The following is a 12,674-nucleotide window of genomic DNA, read 5'->3' on the forward strand; positions in this document are numbered from 1 at the left end:
TCCCTCTTCAGTTGTAACCCCAGTTTATGTTGATTGTTATTGATCAACGCTACTTTAACGTTCTCTCAACATGTCAGCTACATGTCTGTACATTTGCGTCATGAACGTTATATATTGATGTACATATGGTTCTGAGATGCAGTACAACTACAAACTGCATTTTAATTTTGTTTTGAATTCTTAAGCACTGAAAATCAACCGTTTTAGTTGTTTTTTCACAGATTTTTCAGGATTTGTTTGAGGTTTTTAAGTAGATATATCTAGATTTGTTTAAGGTTTTTTAAATAAAACCAACATGGAAAACCAAATGTTAAAACTTCCTGCTATCCACAGGCACGCACGCAGGCACGCGTTCGCGTAGGCACATCAGTGGGCGGCGGATTACTTTCTAGTCAGAATGGTGGGCCCTGGGACAAAACCAGTTGAAAACCCCTGACATAGAGAAATAGTCGCAAAGCCACCATCTCACTTATACTTATATATTGTAGTATTTCTGTTTTTTCAAGGGTGAAAATAACATAAGTATATATGTGTTTGTATGCGTTACACGTGTGTGATTATATCTGTGTGTGTGTGTGTGTGTGTTTATATAAATGTATGTGTGTATATGTATGTTTGTATACATATCGCCAGGTGTGTATGTACATGCCAATATTATCATTACAACAACTCCATCATTTGTGTCTGCATCTATAAGAATAGAGCATATACTGTATATATAGTATAAACATATATACTGTATAAACATACATCATATATGTATATCTCTACCTGTTTATTGGTAGTAGTAGTAACTAGCTTCTGTGATGTTTGCCTGAGCAGTGACTGCTAACGGAAGCAGCAGTAAACAACTAGTTGGTAACATTTAGCGCTGGCTTCTGCTGTCTTGTCCCTGTCAACAATCCAGTGATTGTGTGTTTGTGTTTTTGTGATTGTGCACATGCATGTGATTGTGTAGTGAGTTCTTTGAACGCAACGGAAAAAGACAGGGTTTCCACGGTAGGGGGCCGCGCGAAGAGGCAGAGTGATCACAAGCCATTGTTGTCATTCTCAGGTTGTTTTTGTCCAATGTCACTTTGCTCTCCTCTTGCATAATCGAGCCGCGACTGAGGCAGAACACTGTGTGTGTTTGTGTGCACGTGTGCTCGTCAGTGGGAGTTTCTGTGTGTTTGGCAGTGACGGTAATGCAGGTTGTTATTTACAGCAGTGGGGTACTTCAAATAATATTATTCTCATTTTATCTGTGTGTATGGTTTTGTGAAGGACCAAAGCAAATGTTGTTTGCTCTGTCGGGAGCGGAGCAGGATGAAAATATCCCTGTTCCGAGGTCACATGTGACCTTGCAACACAACAGTTGTATGTCCAAGAGAATAAAAGTAACTTAAACGTTTAAAAACATAAAAGTTTAATTAATAGAAATTAAATAATGAATTCGATTATTATTATTTTTCTTACAAATGCATCACATGTTTTTATTGAGTTTTAAATTGTAGTCCTCCTCAGCTTGTAATGAATGATTTTAGTGAAAAAACTGAGCAGCAGAGATTTCCTTGTATTTCAGATAAAGGTTTTTACCCCTGACGCATCAGCTTTTTGTTCAGAAAACATTCATCTTTATTTTGATTTACTTTAATATATCACAAGAAATGTTATCAAGCATCTGTTTGGAACCTTATTAAGTAAAAGTCTTAGTGGCTAAAAATAATCCCTCATCATTTTCATCAAAAGCTGAGATTCTTTACCTTTCAGTCCCTTCCTTTTCAATCTCTGCTCACATACAGTCTAATTACCAGGTGCATAATTGCAGAGGGATGGATGGATGATAGATGGACATACATTGCCCTTTCTCCTCCGTCTTCACCCGGACGAATGGATTACAACGAAAGGTTGCAGTTACACAGAATCAGCAATCAAATGTCAGATGGTTGTTCCTCTCGAGCCGAGCGCCTCTCTCCGATATGGATGCTAATCAGACATTGACGGAAAATAGGTGTGGAAGTTAGACAGATATCAATGAGAAAGGCAGCAGGGTGGAAAGAATACTGTCAGTGCTTTTCAATTGGCAGCACACACGTGTCATCGGACAAATGTTCTTTCGAAACAGTAAATTATATACGTGATGTTTTTCATGCTTTGTTATGTATATATAAATATATATTCAGAGAAAAGCTGGGTCAACTGCTCTGACATATTGAAGTCCGATCCCCGGCGAGTAAATAGAATCGTAATGCAATGGATCAGCCTCTTTGCTGTTACCCCACCATTAGACAAATAGGTCTGTAAACACACAGATAATAACACGGAACAAAAAGTCCAGTTCTGGGTCATGAACATAATCCCTGCTCATATTCCTACTAAAATGATGCACAAGCAGCGGCAGCCATTTTGTGTTTATCCCCATTTCCAAAGACCTTTCCTTTTATAATCAATATAAGATTTAGTCTTTGTTACGAACAAAATCCTGATCCCCTTCTCTCTGTGGTTTTCCCAGCGTACAGATCCAGGCGGTGAACGACATCGGCTCCAGTCCCGCGAGTCCCACCCTGCAGGCCAGGACACGGCCCCTCCCCCCGGCCCCGCCCCCGCTCGAGTGCTCGGCGGCCGGCCCTCAGAGCCTGAAGCTGAAGTGGGGCGAGAACGTCAGCCACACGCGCGCCCTGCTCGCCGAGGACGTGGTCTACATGCTGCAGATGGAGGACAAGAACCACAGGTGGAGAACACGCAGCTTGCATGGTTGGGGTGTAGACTGAGAGAGGAGGTGGTTTATTGTTTCAGACCACGAGGAAACGTCAAAGATTAAACATCAAATATCAAATATCCCCAAAACTCACAATTACATTCAAGAAAGTTAACAACAACCTCATGTTTATGCTCTGTTTCATGACTTTAACAGCTTCTATCACTGCCCCTCCTGCAGACCCTCTATTACATCATAGGCTACCCTACACTCAGAACATTCTAATCTTGGAAATGGCTGTAGTTACAGTCCACGGTTCACACTGCACATGTAGGCAATGTATCACAGATCCAAGACGAATTAAGAAATTCAGAGTCTCAGACGTCTTTGCTGATTGAAATCAGTGCAAAACTGTATTTGTTTTTCTCTTTATTTCCTCTTTCACTGTACTTTCCCATTCCAATTGTACACACACACTTTACTCGGTAGGGTATCTTCCTGATTCTAAATGTTCTTTCTTACTTGGACTCAACTCTCTTCATACTTCTGCACAGAGTAGTGGGGATTTGTTTAAGTGGTGATTGGCGTTTCCCATTTCCAGGTCCAAGCTCTTGTATTTTCAAGATACCTCAGGGCTGTGACCCTTCCTGTCGTTGTTGATCTCAGATTGTGGAATAGATTAAATACACTTGCAAAAAAAAGTTTTTGAGACGTCACACTTTACAAGTGGATTCGAACCTTGGACTCTTGTGAAGCCACATTGAAACCATGAATCCTGCGTAATGGTTTGCTATTGAACCTCTTGGCCACCTTCTCCTTAACCCACAGCTAATCAACAGAGCAAATCAAGACCCAGAAGGTCAATACTACACACATCAGACACAAGTGTGTGTGTGTGTGTGTGAGTGTGTGTGGACGCAGTAACCAGATGTACCAGGGACTAGACACGTTGAGGGCATCTAGAACCAGCCGGGATGCAGCTTCCAACAATTAACCCTCCATTTAACTGACTGGTCGAGCAGGAGAGAGAGAAGCAGGTAGAGACGGAATTAGAAGAATAAGGAGGAGAAGGAGCAGAACATGACCCCCGACTAAAACTGACTGGAGGTTAAACACTTTGGTAGAAAGAGCATGAGGAGGGAATTTGTTTTAGTTAATGTTAGAGACAGACAGCAGTGGGGATGAGAACGGGACGAACGAAGAGGCAGGAAAACAGAACAAACTGAGCCACTTTTACCTCCTTATGTTTCCTGTCAGATTTGTCGCACTCCCTCCCCATTATCTCGCCCTCCGCCATTATGGTTGGATGGGTATCATTGTGGGAATTAAGGCTTGGCTGGCATCAAGTACCTTGGCACCCCTGGAATGGGCCAGAGAGCAGCTGGTGGCAGGCTGGGATCATTTAGCCTCGGCAGCACAAAAGCACAAAAACACACACACACATTCATACAATCACATACGCATGCACGTAGGCACAAACACACTCCCTACTAGTTTAAATGAAAATGGCTTTCACAGTGATGAGTCTAATTTGCTGTTTTAATTTGAAGTGTGATTAGTGTTTATATTTGGATGCATCTGTGTCCATGCTAACGTCTGTTCTCACCAACCCTGGGGCTGATGGTGTTTTGTGAATCATCGTGTAATTAATTTTTTTACCTGCAATAGATTTAAATTGATGGGGGTTTATTTATTCTGATTATAGAAATAGTGTGGCTCATTCTGGAGTCGTACAAGATGAAAGAGACGATAATATTTCTCATTTTTTACAGTCAGTCCAGCTTCGGTCTCATATCTTTATTTTATTCACATATAAACAACACCGTGCTCTTTATAGAATCATTAAATGCTTGACACTATATTCAGCAAAACATTAGTGTATACATCAGTTTTTCGATTATGTCTCAGATATATAGATACCCGTATAGATATCCTGAACTAAAGTGCTTTTTCACAGGAGAAGCTGATTTCTCACAGATTTCTAATTTTGCCCGGTTTTCCTTTTTTCTTCCTGCTCTCTGATAATAAACTTTAATACGCGTTTTATTCAAGTGGGACTCAGTGAATTAACCTGTCCCTGTTTGATTTATCCTCACTTTATATACAGCAGAATTTGCCGATTAATGAAAACGTAGAGAGATCAATTTTAATTGTTTTAATTTAAAAAGTGAAATGTTGCAAACTCTCTGTTCATAAATGTTCATAAAATCCCACAAGGGGGGAGTTTGGAAGTATGTCAAGAGTCATAATAAGGAATTATCTGATCTTTTAACATAAACTGCAACTTTTTTAGTTAACCTAATATTTAAATTGATTGAGTTTTCATAATTTCATTGCATTAGGATCACCAGTGAAGGTTTCATAGAATTCACTTAAGGAAGCTAATGACTTTCGGGGGTTTGTATTGTGAGCGTGGATTTGATGTGGTCAGTTACTAGAAGGCTGTGAGCAGGAGGGGTGATAAACAAGATGATAAATGCAGATACAAATTCAGTTAATTTAGTAAAGACACACATAGCAGCGTCTCCACTTAGCCCAAATATACACACACACACTCACACACACACACACACACACACACACACACACACACACAGTATTTCGCTCTCTCCTCTTCATCTCCCCCATTTGCTCCATGAGGTAACTATCCATCAGGTCTGTAATTGGCTGAATGGCTCCATGATGGCGACGTGTAACTCCGGACTGTTTCGGCCTAATTGTCTTTACTTAGGATTCATTAGTCGCAGCCACTGGTGATTCTGACAAGACGTTTAGGCGAATTCACAGCTGTTGCTTCACTCTGTGTGCAGGTGTGTGTGTGTGTGTGTCCGTGTGTCCGTTTGTGTGTCCTAAATCTATCTCACATTATGGGGACAGAAAGGACGTCCCTATATGTAAATAATACAATTTGAAACTGAAGACGTGTTTTAAGTTTAAGTGAAGTTCAGGTTAAGATTAAGGTTAAAGTTAGGGTAAGGGTTAGGTAAGTAGTAACTATGTTCAAGGCTAGAGTTTGTCTCCAGGAAATCAATGTATGTTTGTGTGTGTGTGTGTGTGTGTGTGTGTCTGTGTGCGTGTGTGTGTGCATGTGTTATCAAAAGAAAGTACTGCTCCCTCTAAGCTCCCCTTCTTTCTCCTTCCACTTATAGCAGGAATTATTATTAGTGGTGAAATTGCCATGGCAACCAGCTAATCATATTAAATGATATGAAACGAAATGTTGCCAGTGGCTATTTCTGCAAACATACATTTTTATAGATTTCTTTTTATGTCTGTTTGTGTTTTTGACTCTGCTGCACGTCCCCGACTGACGTTGTTCATATTTATTCGTCCTATTTCATGTCAGAAAGGTGACCTCACCTCGAGAGAACCTCTGCAGACATGTGCACACTATTTCATAAACATCCCACCTCCTCTCCCCCTCCCCCCTCTCTGTTTTCCCCCTGTCCGCTCTGCCGTGTCTTCTTTATTAGTGCATTAGCTGATAAAAAAAATAAATAGCTGTTTTCACAGGTTCACAATATTAAATCCCTCGTTTTTTTCTTATTCTTCTCCTCCTCCCACCCCTCTTTCAATCCTATCTCCCTGTATGCAGACTTGTTGCTGGTGTTCCACTTCCCCCGCGCACGGCTTTCACATTTTCGCTGGTTTCCCTCACGCCCCCGTTGCCCGGTTGCCCTTTAAAAGCCGACCGAGTGTGTTTGATTTTTCAAGCGAAATGAGACTCACTTTGTATTTACTCAAAATGCCTTCTGGCAGGGGTAATGGCAGTGTAAGGGTGCCATGGCAACATGTAAGAAAAAAGGATTCAACCTTGTGACACAATGGATTTTTTTTAGACAGATGCAGGTGGAAGAACATGCACTGAGGGGAAAGCTCAGTTGCCGTCACTCATAAGAACTATTCATTCATACAGCCCCCATACATCCATCTTCCATCCCATCCTCTGTCCTTCAGACTAACCTAAATTCAATCCCTCCATCATGTCATCCACCCAAAATTGCTTCTTTAATTCTCCATCGATACACTTTCCATCCATCTGTCAGTCAGGCCCGACCATTTGTTTATCCCTCAGGCTAAAAGTAAAGACATATCCCTCTTTTGTCTTATTGTTGTGGTTTCATCCCTCGTTTCCCACCTAGTCAGCCACTGAGAAAAGTTGTTTCTCTGTGTCTGTTATAAACCGTGTGAATAATGAGCCACGTATGAAAGAGTGTGGATACCAGACCCCGCAGGGACCAGAACTCCAACTGTCAGGACTCGTCTGGTCCCTTTGGTTCCTGGATTTGTTGTTTTTTGAGAAAAACAATGACAATTATATTCGTGTTTGGGTCCAATTCAGTCACGTCTGCTGGGCAACTTTATTTTTTAGGGGGTTGGTTTCAGGTCCGACTTTTCTCTCAGGCTTGGGAACGTCCAGACAGAAAATTGCCGCCTAAGCTCCACTCTAATGTTTGATACATCGATGTAAAGCAATAATTAAATAGATCATGTTTACTGAGTTGGACTCGACAAACAAAAAGTTAATCGTGACCTTTTTATTTTAGATTTTGCATTTTGTTTCTGTGTGCAAAGATGCTGGATATCGTTATGCCAACTTGAAGGGTTTTATCTATTCAGCCTGAGTTGAACGATCGCGGCACTCTGTTTAAAAACGAGTGCTGGTGGAGTTAGAGCAAGATGTCTGTATCTCCTTCACGGCAGCAAAATAAGGCCAATCTGACATAATAAATACATTTCTATTTCTTGATATCTGTAAAGAAAAATTCCAATATTTACATTCTAGAAATGGGCGTTAATAATTGGAACAAATCACGCCTCTTTGTCTCACCTCCCGTGTCCTCCTCTGCTCCTTGTTGCGGTTAATTGCTCGGCCGGTTGGATTCAGCCCAAGGACGCAGTTCATCTCATTAAGTGTGGCCTGGTGATTTTTTGATGTGTGTGTTGTTTCCAGTCTGCGCTGCACTGTGCCGAGCGTTAATTGTTTTTGATTCTCTGCCACTCAGCTCCGGCCAAACGAGAAGAGGTCATGACTCGTAACGATGGAAAAGCGGACACACGCGTTGGCTTCATAATTATAAAATTTGCGAAAGGCTTTTTTTTGGGGGGGCGGGGGGTGTGCAGTCGTTAGCTGAGAGTCCACAGAGGGTAAACAAGGGGAGACGGGAGGTGTCTGGGTGTGAGGAGAAGGATTAATGGCGCCATACATCAGCCAGAGAAACGCATCAGAGCTCATCCAGAATTTAAACCTTCTACGAATCAACGGCATCCGTCATCTCTCCTTCCTCTTTCCTCTCAATGCAGATCCTCCATCATCGTCTCCCCTCTTATAATTACCTCTCTCCCTCCTCCCTTATTTCATGCCTTCCTGCAGAACTCGTTTTGACTTGCTTGCTCCCTCGCTGCCTCTTCTCCTCCATCACTTGTCCGCTCGCCTTCTCTTCTCTCTCTCTCGCTCTCAGGGACCTTCACCTTTTTTTTTTGCTGAAAGCCGATAATGGAGATAAATATGACGTCCTCAGCTAAAATCCCCATTTATCGCTGACTCACTCCAAACTTATCTTTCCATCCATCCACCAATCTCGCCACAAAACTCCTCTGGTGCTTGTTTCCATCAGATTTGTGACCAAGGCCTGTCAGTTCTCATCCTGTTGGTTAACAAAGCAGCACTGTCTTCTTTTGCTTATTTATTTTTAGGATGCAGCCATCCTCTCTTCCATTCACTTCTCACTACTTGTTTTAAAGTCCATCAGACCTCAGGGTAACATACGCGAAGCATACGTTGATATTAACAAATGGTTTTTGTGATGCGATCACAAGTGGACTGCTCTGAATGTGTGCGTTCACCCCTGGCATTTAAAATATGACTTATGATCAGATCCCACCTCCCTGCTCAAATTTAACACGTTCTTCTTTTTTGTTCACGAAGACCAAATTTGTTTTTACCCAGTCTGAATCCACAAGTGGAAGAAACTCGTTCAGCCGAGAAGAAAGATATTTACCAATTAATAAAGTATTGATCTTTATGTAGTGATCAGTGTTGATAATGTGACTGTGGATACATACAAATCAGAGAGAAGAGGAAAAACAAGTTAAATTCATCGTGTCGAGTCTACAGAGTAGGAGTTCCTTCATATGTGGCCCAGGACGCATTTGCATTCACACTGTTCGAACACTGTGGACACTCGTGTCTCAGACCAACTCTGAATGTTAACACCAGGTGTGTACGACATAAATAAGCTCATATTTGAGCAAGAAAATATTATTATATTTACACTTTTTGCAATGTATAAAAAATGAATCATTTTATTCATACTCAAGCTAGTGCTCTGAGTAACACTCATTAAAGCCAGTGATGTCCAACACTAGCTATTAATAAGCTACTGCTGGTAATGCTTTATGTGATGAGTCACTCAGACTCGAAGGACATGTTTTAGACTCATCATTTTCTTTTGTTGTTATTACTTGAAAAGGTTTCCAGCCTCAAATATTAAGAAAATACATCACTTTCCTCAAACTGCTCATTGCTGCAGCTCCTCTTCTCAGCCTTGGTTTTAGCTCCTGTCTCTTTAAGGCTCCCTCCTTCTGGTTAAAGCCCAGTCTGCTCTGATTGGCCAGCTGGCATGCTCTGTGTGATTGGTCAACAGCTTCACGCACGTGTAGGAAACTTTGGCCTAGCTTCACCTGGCTTTGTTAGGAGACGTGCAGGATGTGCGTTATGTCGCAGACATATCGACCAGACGAGCTTCAGTGTTTCCTGTACCGGAGATTAGCTCCCTTCCCTACGAACTTTCTGCTTTTTAACTTTGCAGAACTTCTACATTCACAACAAATCCTGATAAACCCACAAGCAGAATGAAAAAACTGAACAGGCATCACATGTCTCCGTTAAGGCCAAACACATCAATCTAATAATCGATTACGTCTAAATGGTTCTAAACTTTACTGATTCTTTCACACCAGATATCGACGCCTCATTTTTCACTGCTTTTGTTATCCAAGTTCTCAACCGTAGGTTTGTCCAATACGTCTCCCTGTGATCTTATCTCTGCACCATCACTCTTTCTTTACTTCCTCCTGTCCAGCCTCTCCCTTTTCTCATGCAGCCCTCCTCAGATTTCTCTCTCTCTCTCTCCCTCTCTCTCTCTTGGTTTTGTGACTCATTGTCTCACCTTCCCCTCTTTGTGATCTTTTCTGTCCCAGGTTTGTGACGATCTACCGCGGCCCCAGCCACACCTACAAGGTCCAGCGGCTAATCGAGTCCAGCAGCTACAGCTTCAGAATACAGGCCGTCAGCGACGCTGGGGAGGGTCCGTTCTCTGGCACACACACCTTCTGCACCACCAAGTCTGTGCCCCCTGCCCTCAAAGGTAAACTCCCCCCAGCCAAAGTCTGGCTTCTGCTGGATGATGAAATGAAATAGTATCTTAGCAATTTAAGTCTTATGCAGTGTGCAAATCGGTTGTGGCTCTGTCCGATCAAAAGAAGCAAACGTGAACAAGAAGTTGCTGTAGTTTCACAACCTGGAGCATAAAATACAAAAACTAGAACACGGCTGCACACATTTGCCAAATATGCCTATTTTTTTTTATAAAAATCTGCTTTGGTTCAAGAGAAATTCACAAAAAATGTCTTATCCCGCAATTGTCCTGGAATGGCCGTTTATATAAAATCCACTCCAGCAGTAATTGAATTGTTCCTTGGCCCAGAAACCACATCCTTCAAAGTTTCAATAGAACCATCTCTGCTATTTTTGCACAATTTTGATGAAGGGCAGACAAACAGCAATGAACCTGGATGGAGGTTACATGTTGCAGGTGGGCAAACTTAAATCTTACTTGCTTATCAATTCCCAAAAAAAATTGTTTTATAAGTGCATTGAGTGAGAAATGTGTTTCATTAGTTGTTTTTTTTATAGTTTTAAATGAGAGAGAAACACCCATTTGTTCTGCGGTTAACCTAAGTTATATTATTCATTAATTTAGTGTGAATTTAAAAGCATCATGTGATTTTTGTTGTTTGTTTTTGGTGAAATGTGAGAGTCAGGTCAAGTGTATAACAGCTCTTAACATTAAAACTAGCTTTGCCTTTTAATCTAGTGATGCATTAAAGTCCAGACATGTGAATTTGAACGTTGAGAGAGGTTGAGCCACCAGATCCAGCACAATGGCCTGAAATTGGCCTGAAATTAGCCAAATCCATTAACAGGCCAACAGGAAACGTGTTGCTTTGAATACAGCCTCCAGTGTTTGGTCTTTGCTGTGAATTGAGGTGACGACCTGTTTTAGCCACAAACACCCCAGAGCATTATGGGTATGACTGTAAAGCTGTGAATGTGCTGCTCAGCATTGGTGCGTCGATAAAAAGGTTAATGGCCAACTGGGATCAAAACTGCGATGAGTGGAAGAGGTTGAGAGGAATCAGTGAGCAGGTCCCTGGTGCTGAATGTTCACTCAAATGTAAAGCTGCATGTAGCACAGCTGCTAATGCACTCCATCTTTGTTGTGCTATTTACAACGTTATCTCCCCAAGGATGTTGTTGCTTTGCAGAAAATTGTCATTATTGAAAAACAAATTTGTCCGCATGACTAATGTAATGTCTTCTTTTTGTTGTGGCTTACATCCCGGAGGATGATGCTGGACCGACGCAGTTTAAATAGCTCGACGCTAAAAGCCATTAACAGGACTGTAACCATTAGCGCTGAAATTACCAATCAGACTCCAGCAGGGAGGTGGACGTTAGCATTCGATGAAAAATAAGTGGCTAGTAAACAGCTGTGGACGTATAGATGCAGTATAGATAGGTTTGCAATTATAGTGTGAAGACGAATGCATCTCTTCGTGCTGTCAATTCTCAAAAAAAAAAAAATAGATTAATTTGATGATGAAATTACTAATTTCGTGCTTTGACGCCAACAGCTCCCAGAGTGCACCAGCTAGAGGGCAACGTGTGCGAGATCACATGGGAGACGATCCAACCAATGAGAGGGGATCCAGTGAGCTTCGTGCTCCAGGTGCTGGTGGGCCGCGAGTCCGAATACAAACAGGTCAGTATCACACACACACACACACACACACACACACACACACAAACACACACACTCAGAGGTTGTCTGAGGATAGTGTTTTTGTTGAGAGCCCAACTTCCATTATTAGTTTCATTCTTATTCCAGCGTGCACGTTTACTACGAGGATGTTTTCGAATCTACCCAGTGAGCAGAACAATGTAATTTGCGGTGGTGGTGGTGATGGGTGGGGGGGGGGACACAAATTTGCTTATTGAAGAATGAAACACGCACTATGTTTCCCGGCTCTCGAGAGAAACGGCCTTCCTTGGTAATCTGCCGCGCCAGCAGTATTTATTGAACTGTATCTTAATGAGAATTACAACGCAGTAAAAAGTTTTTTGGCTGTGCTTATTGAATTCATTGTGTAGAGACGTATGGGATCAGGTGGCAGGCGGGTGGAGTGATGGGCGCAGTTGTAGAACTGAGACAGAAAGACGTTTGGCTTCAGGGCCATTTTTTACCTCTGTTATTGAATTGCTGAATGGTTACAAAGAAGAACTGCTGAATGCACTGTGTGTGTCTGTGTGTGTGTGTGTGTGTGTGTGTGTGTATTTATTGCGTACATACATCAGCTGTCAGTGCAAACCCGCGATGTTGTGTTTCAGATGTTTTCTATGCCGCTGCCCTCAGTGGATTTGTCCTCTTCTCTTAATGTCACAGTGTAGAGACCATTGAAGGCTTTTATACACGCATTTATTTTCTCTGTCGACTTTTTAATCAGCTAATTGAATTCATGAAAAATGTGAGGAGGAAATTCTGAATGCTTAAAGCTTAAAAAAAACGATGCGTGATTCTTTAAAGCGCACGTGCTCTTCCAGTCCCCCCCCCCCCCCCCCCCCCGTGCCTTTGAGAAACAGAATGACTAATGGACGACCTTGTTTCTGCTCCTGATCAGAAACAGGCCGATTCCTTTTGATAATGAATCGGGG

The 12,674-nt window shown here is 42.0% G+C and overlaps 1 protein-coding gene across 2 annotated transcripts in view; it reads left to right on the forward strand.

The window, feature by feature from the left end:
- Positions 1-12,674, forward strand: part of fndc3ba (fibronectin type III domain containing 3Ba) — a 99,038-nt gene that overhangs the window by 82,553 nt on the left and 3,811 nt on the right. For both annotated transcript variants that reach the window (XM_061083261.1, XM_061083262.1), the window contains exons 24-26: positions 2,492-2,710; positions 9,881-10,047; positions 11,597-11,724. In XM_061083261.1, coding sequence (XP_060939244.1) covers positions 2,492-2,710; positions 9,881-10,047; positions 11,597-11,724 — 514 coding nt within the window. The remainder of the gene's footprint in view (positions 1-2,491; positions 2,711-9,880; positions 10,048-11,596; positions 11,725-12,674) is intronic.

The sequence above is a fragment of the Limanda limanda genome, chromosome 12, assembly GCF_963576545.1.
Source record: "Limanda limanda chromosome 12, fLimLim1.1, whole genome shotgun sequence".
NCBI lineage: Eukaryota > Metazoa > Chordata > Actinopteri > Pleuronectiformes > Pleuronectidae > Limanda > Limanda limanda.